Here is a 12,568-nt window from a genome sequence, read left to right as displayed (position 1 = left end):
GTTACTGCTACGACGATCTTATAGTCCGGAGACACGTGTCAACGAGTGGTCCAGATAGTAGTTTGTATAACACATGCAATGATACCTACATACATACTCTTGTCTCGATCAGTCAAATTAGGTCTTCTTATTATTATTATTACTATATAATTATTATCTTCGTTTTCCAAAAAAATATGAGATATTTTAATCAAAATTTTCATCATAATATGCTATATTATGATAAACATTTTTTCAATAAATGATATTTACCTCAGATAAATCTTATTTTGGTAGAAGATATATCTATTATTTTTGTGTGTGGAAGATATACCTTTTTCGTTTTAATATTATTTTAATCCATTGAGAATAAGTGTGTCTATTTTTTCTGTCATTCAAATCTGATATGATCTCTTATGAGTACTATAGTGACGATTATCACATGCATTATTTGTCATTGATATTGAGATAGTTCAACCGGTAAAATTTATGTGCAGTGAGCTTAAGTTAGAAAATAAAGTATAATTTTAATCATATGATTTATTACCGACTCTAAAATTAGTTTAGATTTCGATCTAAGATATCATTTAAAAAAAATATATTTTATCTAATTTTTCTATTTTTTATTGCATAGAATAACAAGAATCTAAGAAATTCAATGATAAAAAAACGTAAAAGGAAAATAAAAATTGGGAGTTACCAAAAAAGAGAAACTAAAAATTAGGACAGAACTAAAAATTTACATTGGTTTGTGCTTGAGGAAGTATTTTACGAATTCTATTCTATATTTGTAGATTACATTTAAAATATTCCACAAACTGCAACTCGTGGGCCCCACCACAACATTTTTGACGCCCAATGTCTATCTCTCGGAACAGGGCTAAAACCGTAAAATTAGATAGATCTCTCGATTATCGCCGGTAGTATCCGGACACGTGTCAGAGAACCTTTACAATTATTGTCATACCCGAAACCGCCATAAAAAATAGACCGACACTTGCCGGTCAGTCATTGGAGAAGGAGCGGTGCAAGTTACCACTCTCTTGAATCAGGGCATTTCCGGACGGCCACTTGCGTTAACATCTATATAAACACTACCCCTCTGAGCTTTGTACCGGAAAAAAAAGGCAGAGAAGAAGGAAAAAAAAACAGAGAGAGAATCGAAAATATTATCTGTGTTCGATTCGATAGATTGAAATCTGATTCTCTGTATATTTCATCGAAATCGGAGGGAGGAAAAACATCCCTCGAAGGGAATGCAGAGAAATGATTGGAGTTTCGTCGGTGAAGAAGTCTGAGCTGTGTGATCGGTTCAACCGGTCCGTCAGCGGCAGGAATTGCCACCGTAAACACGTCGAGGACGGGTGATCCTTGCCAACCCATCGATTCGATCGATTCGATTCGACCCTCGAATACCCATTTCTTGTTGATTTCGATCTGAGCTTTTTTTTTAATATCGTGTAAAACTTACCGGAAAAATGGCGGAAACCGGTTCCGGCGGCGGAGGCGGCGGAGGAGGGAACCTGGGTCTGCTCCATGGGAAGTACGAGCTGGGTCGGCTTCTAGGGCATGGAACGTTCGCGAAGGTGTACCATGCGAGGAACGTTCAGTCGGGAAAGAGCGTGGCGATGAAGGTTGTCGGGAAGGAGAAGGTGATGAAGGTGGGGATGGCGGAGCAGATCAAGCGAGAGATCTCTGTCATGAGGATGGTGAAACACCCAAACATCGTGGAGCTCCATGAGGTCATGGCCAGCAAATCCAAGATCTACTTCGCCATGGAACTCGTCCGAGGCGGAGAGCTCTTCGCCAAGGTCGCCAAGGGCCGTCTCCGTGAGGACGTGGCGCGCGTGTACTTCAAACAGCTTATATCCGCCGTGGATTTCTGCCACAGTCGCGGTGTTTACCACCGTGACCTCAAGCCGGAGAATCTCCTCCTCGACGAGGAAGGGAATCTCAAGGTCACCGACTTCGGTCTCTCGGCGTTTTCCGACCACCTTAAACAGGACGGCCTGCTCCACACCACGTGTGGCACTCCGGCTTACGTTTCGCCAGAGGTCATCGGAAAGAAGGGCTACGACGGCGCGAAGGCGGACCTCTGGTCGTGTGGCGTCATCCTCTTCGTTCTCCTCGCCGGGTACCTGCCGTTTCAGGACGACAATCTTGTCAACATGTACCGGAAGATCCACCGGGGAGATTTCAAGTGTCCGCCATGGTTTTCCTCCGACGCGAGGAAGCTCGTGACGAAACTCCTGGATCCGAACCCGAGCACCAGAATCTCAACGGAGAAGGTGATGGAATCTTCCTGGTTCAGAAAACCCATCCCGAGACCCACCGGAGACAAAAGCGACGATCTCGGAGGAGGAAACAAAGCCAAAGGAGAGACCGAAACGCTGAACGCATTTCACATAATCGCGCTGTCGGAAGGGTTCGATCTGTCGCCATTGTTCGAGGAGAAGAAGAAAGAGGAGAAACAAGAGATGAGATTCGCCACGACGCGGCCGGCGAGCAGCGTGATATCGCGGCTAGAGGAGGCAGCGAAGTCGGTGAAGTTCGAGGTGAGGAAGAGTGAGAGCAGAGTGATGATTCAGGGGAAAGAGAGTGGTCGGAAAGGCAAGCTGGCGGTGGAGGCGGAGATTTTCGCGGTGGCTCCGACGTTTCTCGTGGTGGAAGTGAAGAAAGACAACGGCGATACGTTAGAGTACAACCAGTTCTGCAGCACGGCTCTCCGACCAGCTCTCAAGGACATTGTCTGGACATCAACACCGGCCTGAATTCAATCCGGGACAACCCAGTTTCCGAGATTTCGTTTCGTTTTCATGTAATTCATATCGTGTTCTAGATTCGTATTCTCAGTCGTTGTTCTTGATTCTTAAAAGAAAAGTTTCCATCTTTTTCGATTCGTATCCCATGATGGTGTGAAATCAGAATCATGGGTTCTCAAAGATGATGATGGTGGTGTTTGTCGTTGTCTATAGTCTTATTGTGTGTTTTGTGGGCGGGCAAGTGGATGTGGCATGTTTGGTCTGTGGTTGGAATTGTTGTCACTCAAAGATTCTCTTATCGTTCCTTCAGTAAAGAAGGATGAGATGAACTCTCTTTGAAAGTTCATGAGTCACTTTTTCTGACTTCCCTCTTTCAATTATTTCGAGTGGATGACGACAGTCGACATGTACGTCTTTGAATTCAATGTTATTAAAATTATTATTTATTGTTGAATTGAGTATAGTTATAATACACTTTTAGTACAATTTTCCAAAAAAATATAATAATGTATAAACATTTTTAATACAATTTTTATAACCAAATATAATTAGTATGTATACCAAAGAAAAGATGCTTACTTGGCTCTGTCAATTTGATCCGGCAAGTCACAGAGCTGTATTCGTAGGAAGCAGAGTTAGGGCATGACTGGTTCTACCGCTACCAACCGTAAACAGAGCGGTTGCGATTTCTGGCGGGTGGTAGCGGTTGAAAAACTGACTGGTTAAACCGCCAAAAAACGCAGCCGCAACAAAACTTAAAGAATCAAAACGCTGCTTTTTGTTTGCGTTTCGGCAGCGATTGATTGCGTTTTAGTCAAAAGACCAAAATATCCTTGTTAAAAATTTAAAAAGAAACCCTAATTGTCTTCTACGTTCTCTCTCACATCGAACTTAGAGACTTGATTTCAGGGTAAGCTCCGTATTCGGATCTCTGTCGATTAGGTCTTCTTTCTCCGCCTCAGATCGCCGGAGCTCGTCGAAGCTCACCGGAGCTCGTCATCTTCGTTGTTTCTAAATATATCTCTGTTTTGTTTGATCCCTTTTCCCCTTTTGTTTTTTCTTCCAGATTTTGCATATATTATTCTCAGTAGAAGGTTCTATCGAAAGATTGGTCCTATAATTCGTTAGTTTAGGAAAACCCTGTAATTCGCTATTGAGTCTTGTCCGTGGAGCAATGGCTTTTCCTGGGAATGTCTGCAGAAACATTTCATTGGTTATTGAAAGGGAAGAGATATGGATGCTCAGTTTTGGGTTCTTTTATTTATTTATTCGCAGTTTTCGATTACCTTTGTTCAAAAACAGAAGTTCTCCACCATTTTCTTCATTTGGGTCATTTTCTTCATTTGATGTCCTTCTGCAATCCCCGATCTTACTCCGTTGGTTTTCATCGGTTAGATTTTGGTTTTGTTTTTCCCTAGATTTTGTTGTTTCTGCAATTTTTTTGGTACAAATTTTTCAGGGTTGTGATGATTTTGCAAGAAGACCATCAAACTATGAGAGATTTTTTGCTCGCTGATGCATAAATAATTCTTATTCTGAACCCTTAGATCGAGATTTTCCGTTTTTCGTCGTGATTGTGTGTTTTTTCGGGTGAAAATTTCTAGTTGTGATGATCAAATAAAAAATTAGACAATTGAAACATATATATAATATTATCACATGATAATATAATTTTTAGATTTATCAAAAATTATTTTTATGATAAAAATATTTTTAATTAAAAATAAATTAAATTGATAAATTTATATTTTAAAATATTATTTATAATTATTTTATAAATTATATAAAATATTTTTTTATCAAATGATAATATAAGGATTAATGATAATTAATTTTAAAAAATTATGTTGAAATCATGTCTTTTTTGGTAATTTACATTAAAACGCAATCGCAACGGTATACAACCATTCACTTCTAATCGCAATCAACCACAATCGCCACCAACAACCACTTATCAACCGTCAGTATCAATCGCCCACCATCGCTACCAAACATTCTGAAAACGCTACCAACCGCAACCGCAACTGCAGCGGTACAACCAGTCGGGTCCTTAATTAGGGTCCACGAATGTTTTTTTTAATTTTTATTTTTAAAATCCGTTTTAGTTATTTTTTTTCGGAATTAGTGGAAACTTTTCCCAGCAATTGATTACAGGATTTCCATCTCAATTTTACGGAATTGAACCTTTTCTATTTTTTTTTAAATTTTATATACAAACATACGCACCTTATTTGGGTTCTTTTGCAATTATTTAAGTTATGTTCTCTTTGTAAAATTTAAAAAAAATTCAAATCCTATAAGAATAAAAGAAGTCCAATAGCACAGAACATAAGATTAAATGAATTAAAATATAAACCAAACTAAAAAAAAATAAAAATATGAAATTGATTTTCGATCGGAAGGAATCCTCTGTAATTCGTCTCGAATGCCAACATGTTCAGACATGGCCGTAAACAATACATACATACATGCATGCGCACATTGTAACCGTACATAAATTTATACTATGTAACATGTGACATGTGATAAAATTTATATCAACACAACTATAACCGTACATATAGATGGATTTACACGTAATAAATATTTATATAACTATATCGAATATTATAGGGGAAGAATTATTGATTAAAAAAAATGGTGAAATGATTGGTTTGTACGCATTTTGTACTCCAAATATAATTTTTTAAACAATTTTTCAAATATTTTTAATGAATAAAACCGGTGTATCGATAATAAATGTTTTTAAGGTTTGTCTTGACAACATAACATAAATAAATAAGAGAGCATAAATCTCAGAATCCGGAAATGTTATTTATAAAATAATTTGTTAGCATAGTGGAGAATGATACATTTATTGCGAAATATGAATCTGTCTATTTGATTCCACAATCATTCAGACAAGACACAAAGCTCATCAATACAAATGGTAGGTATAAAAGAATATTAGGTTTATCAATAATATATAATTTCACTTTATCAAAATATATATATATATATATATATATATAAAATTTCGCCCAAAAAAGAAGAAGGAAAAAGGCATACGAAATCTTATCATTACATGGTTTTTTTTTTCTTTTCAAGAAGGAGAATCATATCTTGAAAATATCCACATGATGAAATGAATTATGCGCGCATCATCATATAAACCATAGATAGACATGATGATCTCCATGATCAGAGTGTTCGTTCTGTCCACAAAACATGTGATGCAAGTTTCCCCCTGCATGTGGTTTCTTATCCATTCTTCTTCTGGAAAATCAAACCATTTTCTAATTTTCCTTTGGATTTTTATATAAAACAATACCATTTTGTCAAAATATTTGTGGACTTTATCTTTATTACATTAATATCAACATATTTTTACCAATTAGAATATTGTGAATCGACCGTATATATCATCAACCTATTTCTCCCTGAATAAAATCAGCGTAGAGGTAAATTTTTTGTCTCCATTAAATTATTTCCGGATTACGAATTTATTTTTTTTATATTAATACACTATTTTTTATTTAGAACTTATTTATAATTTTATCAAAAAAAAAATTATCTTCTTAATTTTTTTGTTTCATTAATGTTTTATTGTTATTTATATGTTTGGTTCGAATCCGATTGGAGTTGATTGTGTTCATCACAGCATCATAAATCAGAGTTTGCAGGAGAGTGTTACTTAAACGTTAGTTGAGTGATTAGTTCTAATTATTATCATCATTAGGTATTTGGATTTGTATGCTAATTGTTGTATAACAACACAATTAAAGGAAATTATTGAATGTATCTAAGGATTTCATGTCGTTCATTGAACACTTCACTTGTGATCTACATTGGAATAAAAGATAAATTTTCGTCTCAAATTTAACTTATATGAATTCTACCGAGAAATTAATTGATATTTAATAAAAAAAATGTTTTTATTTCAATTTCAACTCTATATTGTAATCTAATCTCGTACATTATGACTCCCCAAGTTATCTTAAAATCATAACAGAACTAATATTCTTGATTAATATTTTCAAGAAATGGACAAATTTGACACCAAAGAATTGCTGTGTTAAAAGTGAATCACATTTAATTAATGAATGGAAATTTTTGTAAATGTCAAATGATATATATATATATATGTGTGTCTGTGTGTGTGTGTATAGGTGTATATATGTATATGTATTGAGGTGGTCCATCCACACATCACGTCAATTCGCATATATGTCGAATTGTGCTGTCAAACGAAGAGAGTAAGTGTTCAGAAGGGAATATTTATAATACATTTTTTAGAATGTAAATATGTAATTGATTTAAAAATAATTTGAATTAATAAATAAATCAATAACAATATATTTTGTTTGAAAAAAACTGAATCCTAAGTTCTAGTTTAATATAAAGATATAAACATTTTTTTTAAAAAAATATGGTTTAATTTATATTTTTCGGTGTATATTTCCTTGTGCAAGTTGCCAAATTTGGTTCACGTTGTTTGTAACCGTAGATATAAATGTCTCGATTATTAATTAAATAAATAAAGAAAAACAAAGAAACTAGTGAAAAGTGGCAGACATCTAAATAAAATATATTATCATACTTCACGAGGGGTTGGTTGACGATTTAACTTAATAATGTATGAAAAACAAAAATCGAAATCTATTCACTATGTTTCGGCAGAATTCTCAAATCAAATTTGGTTATGTTTATGTTAAATTTAGTTTTAATTCCATTTGTTTAGATCTTCCGTAGAACCAAATAAATCATTTCAAATTACGATTATTCCGATATATAATGGAATAATTTCAAATTATATGTTATTCAAATTTATTGTGAGATTTATTCATATTAGATATTGAATCGAGTTAAAATGAAAATAAGCTTAATTTGATTAATTTGTCGTATTCATTCTAATTTTATATATTATAAAACTGGCTTGAATATATAAAAGAGACGACTTCAATTATCTATATATCTCTTATGTATGAAATTTAACAATAATGACAAAGTGGTACTAAAATTAATAAAATAAAATAAAATATTTTTTTTTAAAAATAATATCATCCGTGATGTTTCATTAATCGTTAGTCCCATGATGTGTTATGTCCATTATATATGATATATACTTTGACACATTAGGTTATAATATATATAAACATATATATCCATGGGCAGACCCATTTATAAGAGAATTGGGGTCTAATGCCCCACTTTCAAATTTAAAAAAAAAAGTATAATTTCATTACAAATTTTATAAAATTTTGATTAGTAACATTAAATGCCCCCATGATCAAATTAAATTTATTCTTACTATGCCCCCAATCATAAATATTTCTAAGTCCGCCAATGTATATATCCATATATATATATATATAACATATTGTTTAGGGTTTGGACTAGATAATGTTTTTTGTATTTATTCCAAATACTAAATGCAAACAGTTCACCCGTGTCGAAAAGAAGTAGATACACAGTACAATTGTAATGAGAAGAGAGAATCTGTGTGTACGTTTCGGGGTGGATTAGGGCATGGACCACACTCCCCATTCTCGCCCGTTTGCCAATATATTCATTTTCTTTTGAAATTATTTTATTTTTTATTTTTTTACTAATATATATATATATATATATATATATTCAACAAGCGATAGATTACTTCCGTATTGTTTTTCCTTTTTTTTTTTTTTTTGGTTTTGACTGATTTAGACCGATACAACCCTATATTATTATTATTATCTTTTTTTATTTTTTTCTAACAAAAAAAATTCTTGCATTATTTTTTATGATTTTGATTAGATGTGATCGGTTTGAAATTTGACTGGATTATCTTCATGTGTTCGTTTCTTTGGATTATGAAAGATTATATCCATTCGTTTTCATGATAATTTTTTTTTACCTGAATTGTTTTTTCGAATTTGGTTTTTTAATAAAAAAATAGTTATTTTATAAAAATGTCAATTCATTATGATTTTTTATATTGTATTCGTATTCAGTTCGTTTTTTATTAATTTGATTTTTTTAAAAATTATTAAATTAAAGATACAGTTCGGATAGAAAAAAGTTTATCAACGAAATCTTGGGCTAGGTTCGGATCATCTTTTCACTTGACGGGGTATTCGCAGATACGAGTGACTTCATTTAATTCGCGACATTATTCCAAATGCGAATTTGATGTAATTCAGTTCATTCAATTTGATTTCGTCCCGTGGTATCTCCAATATACTATAAATCCGGATATTTTTTTACAATTCAAATCGAATATATACGGAAGTACTATAATCTTGCATGCACGTTGATAGTAAATATCCCAGAGGTCCAACAAAGGGTTCAACGTGAAAAAAGATTACACAAGTAAAGGGCTCGAGAGAGAGAGAGAGAGAGAGGAGTGAACATAGACAAAGGTACAGAAAGACAGTGGGAGGAATAAAACCAACGGTTGACAACCAAAGCTCCGGTGTCCTTGCGTCCTTTGTCGCGTCCATGACCCAATTACGTATCTTTCTTTCTTTAATGTTTTTCTTTTAATTTCAAATTTGTTTTTACCCAATTGAGTCACAGCCTTGCCCTCCCTCCCAAAACCTCATTATTTTGCATATAAGGAGTACTCAATCACTCTTGGAGTTTGTTGCCCATTTATAGTTTTTTTTTATATAACACATTCTTATATATATATATATATATATATGTGTGGAAATAGAAGTCAAGGGAAACAAAATAGTGTGAGGTCCTTTCCTATATTTAACTATATCTTCCCTTTGAAGAAGTCTCGTGAACCCTAACATGCAGTAAATGCTTTCTCTTCTCTTTTCTTTAGAGAGAGAAAAAAAAAGATTCATATATTTTAAAAATTAGAATTCTGAAAAATTAATATAGAATGAATTCCAACCAAACTAAAATTGTTCTATATCAACTGAATCGGACCGAAAGGTATGCCAATTACATAAAAGATTATATACGGTCTAGCTGGGCACCTTTGGATTATTTTTTATTTTTTTGAGGTAGTTATTCAATAAATAGAAAAATATATTTTTAAATTCGTTTTTTTTATAAAAATTAAGGAAAAGAATTATGTTCGAGACCATATAAACAAAATCACGTAAAAAGTTACATTATTGTCGAATAACTAATACTCATTTTAATTTGGTGAATGGTGATCGTGTTTGGTATTTTCCCGAAAATGGTGGGTATCACGATTTGATTTTGTTTAACGCGGACGCCACGTGCAACTCATGTGAGTGTGGCTGAATAGTAAATAGTGTTATATTAGTCATAATGGTTAAAATAAACGATTATCGTAAGGTCAGATTAATCTTGGATGAGACCAACTCTATGATTTGTGATTTGGAATAGATGTCGTCTCTTCAAATTTGAGGTTCAAAGTTGGAGTGAGAGAGACGTTTTATACTCATGTTTCACCGACTAAACTATCCAAATTTAGGTGTATAATACATCTTTTTATAGTTGCAACTTTGATAACAAGAGATAACATACCGATATATAAAAGAATTTGGGAGACGTTTAAGATAAGGTTTCATTATAGAATTTTCGAACGATAATATATATACACACACATACTACCGGTGATAAAAAAAAATTATTATCAATTAAAACATTCTTTATCGTAATATTGATGATATGACGACAAAATAAAAGTTGTTTAATTTGGTTTTGTTGAGGAAAATATATAACATTAATTTGATTTGTATTAATTTTACATAAATTTATATAAATAGATAACTAATTTTGGTTGTATCTGAAATATGTGACCCTAGAATAGAAAAATTTGTGTGCATACATTAATAAAAAAAAAGTCTGCACAGATATTTTTCAATACAAAAGATATCTCTGCATCCATGATATGCTAAGTGCTGCAATTACTACAATAATATTATATTTATATACGTTAAGCATCAATCATGAGATCATTTTAGGATAATATGTAACGTTTTTTCAATCATTTTAGATTTTTAATTATCATTATTTAATTATTCAATTTACACGTCCACCAATCAAATCAGCTAGTTCCTGGTCTGCACAAATCTCACTTGAGCAGTGTACTATGTACAGTAATATACCAATACCAATTAATTATGTAAGCATTGTTTTCGAAAAATCCATATAGTAAGTAATCATTAATCCGTGGAGACTGTTACATGCCCCTTTGATTTGATAGTTTTTAAGCTTCCAAGATTTGTACTTGTAACTCTTTTATTTATTTATTTTTAAAAAAAAAAAGAAAAAATAGAAAATAAAATAAGACGCATTGGTGAAGTTGTCAAACGCTAATGGCGACGCTGAATTAGGGTTTCTCAAACACTCTAGAGTCTCGGCCCCATTAGGTGGCGTACGTAGTGTGCAATGGCACCACTAGTAATTTAAATCCAAACTCAGATTACTCGCGTGAGTTAATGGAAACATTAATTATCATTAGCTTCACATTATTTAATTTGATTGTCATTATTACTCTCGTAAACACATAGATAAGTACAAAGTAAACATAAATTTTCTAACTCAAAATACTTTGGATTTCTTTTATGTTTCAGTATATTATTTTTCATATAGTTTTTCGGATTGAGAAAAATATATTCATTTTACTTTTATACGGTTTTGAATTTAAGTTAAAAAAATATACTATTAGAAAAAATTATTTATTCATTTGTTATAGTTATTTTATTATTTATTCCAGATTCGATTAATTTAGTGAACAAAATCATAACTAATCGATTTCTTATATTCAATGAAATTAAAAAACGGTTAAATATGATTCAAATAAAATTTACATATACCCAAACTAAATTACTTGCCCATATTACATTCATTTTAATATAAAAAAAAAAATAATACATTTCAATGTTGAACTTGCTTGCATATCTCTTAAAAATGCACTTGAATAGAATCTTGTTGTTTTTACATGATGCAAGAGTTGTCCAATGCAATTAGACCTGATTCAACGAAGCCTAATTTTATTTCTTTTTCTCTAATGAGATTTCATCACAACGTCTAAGTATTCGCATGTTTTTTTTTTGTTATCAACATAATCAAAGATCATTCTTTGGTATGATTGCATCGTATAAATGTCTTTTAGTTGGAATTAATTTTTTTTTTAAATAACTCGATTTGTTAAATACAAGTTAAAATGTAAACTGTTTTAGATTTGTAGTTAGTTTTTAATAAACTTTTTTCGATTTATATTTATCAATAAATTTATATGGGTTTAGTTAGGTTTATGTTAATATACATACTCTAATTTTTTTATTTTTTTATCTTTTATAAATTCAATTTTCGAAAAATTATATTCAATTGATTTTTAAACCAGATTAGAATAAAATATAGTTATGCATTATTTGATTCTATACGATTATAAAAATTCTTAATAAATTGTAAAACTATTAAAAATTATTTTTTTTTAAAGAAACATATGTTTAAAATTTTAACAATATGTAATTCTAAATAAAATCTTTGATTTTGTAATTTTGTTAGAAAATTATATACTTTTAGTAACTTATTTATTTTTAATACACTTTATAATGTTAATTTATTGTTATAAATATTTATTAATTAATGTAGAAATAAATAAGTTAATAAATGTAATGTTTTATATATTCTATAAAATTTTATTTTTTTATATATTTTTATATTCAAAATTTGAAATTTATGTTTTATATAATTAATTTTTTGACAATTGTTTCTACTTTTTTGGGCTGATAACCAATTTTACCTGCGGTGTCGCACACGCGCCACTTTTACCGCGGTTCATGCTACGCTGTGACCCGGTTCGTGAACCAGTTTCAAGATTTGACCATCTATCTGACTAATCAGATTGTGACACGTGTCGGTCGGCCTTCCCA

At 31.8% G+C, this 12,568-nt stretch overlaps 1 protein-coding gene across 1 annotated transcript; it reads left to right on the top strand.

Moving 5' to 3' along the window:
• Positions 1–1,086: 1,086 nt before the first annotated feature.
• LOC104803901 (CBL-interacting serine/threonine-protein kinase 6-like) lies at positions 1,087–3,104 on the top strand. Its single transcript, XM_010527992.1, has one exon. The coding sequence runs from the start codon at positions 1,458–1,460 to the stop codon at positions 2,748–2,750; it is 1,293 nt and encodes a 430-aa protein (XP_010526294.1). The 5' UTR covers positions 1,087–1,457; the 3' UTR covers positions 2,751–3,104.
• The last annotated feature ends 9,464 nt before the right edge of the window (positions 3,105–12,568 follow it).

The sequence above is a fragment of the Tarenaya hassleriana genome, unplaced genomic scaffold, assembly GCF_000463585.1.
Source record: "Tarenaya hassleriana unplaced genomic scaffold, ASM46358v1 Cleome9, whole genome shotgun sequence".
In the NCBI taxonomy this organism is placed as follows: Eukaryota; Viridiplantae; Streptophyta; class Magnoliopsida; order Brassicales; family Cleomaceae; genus Tarenaya; species Tarenaya hassleriana.
This window is presented reverse-complemented; position numbering and strand designations above follow the sequence as displayed.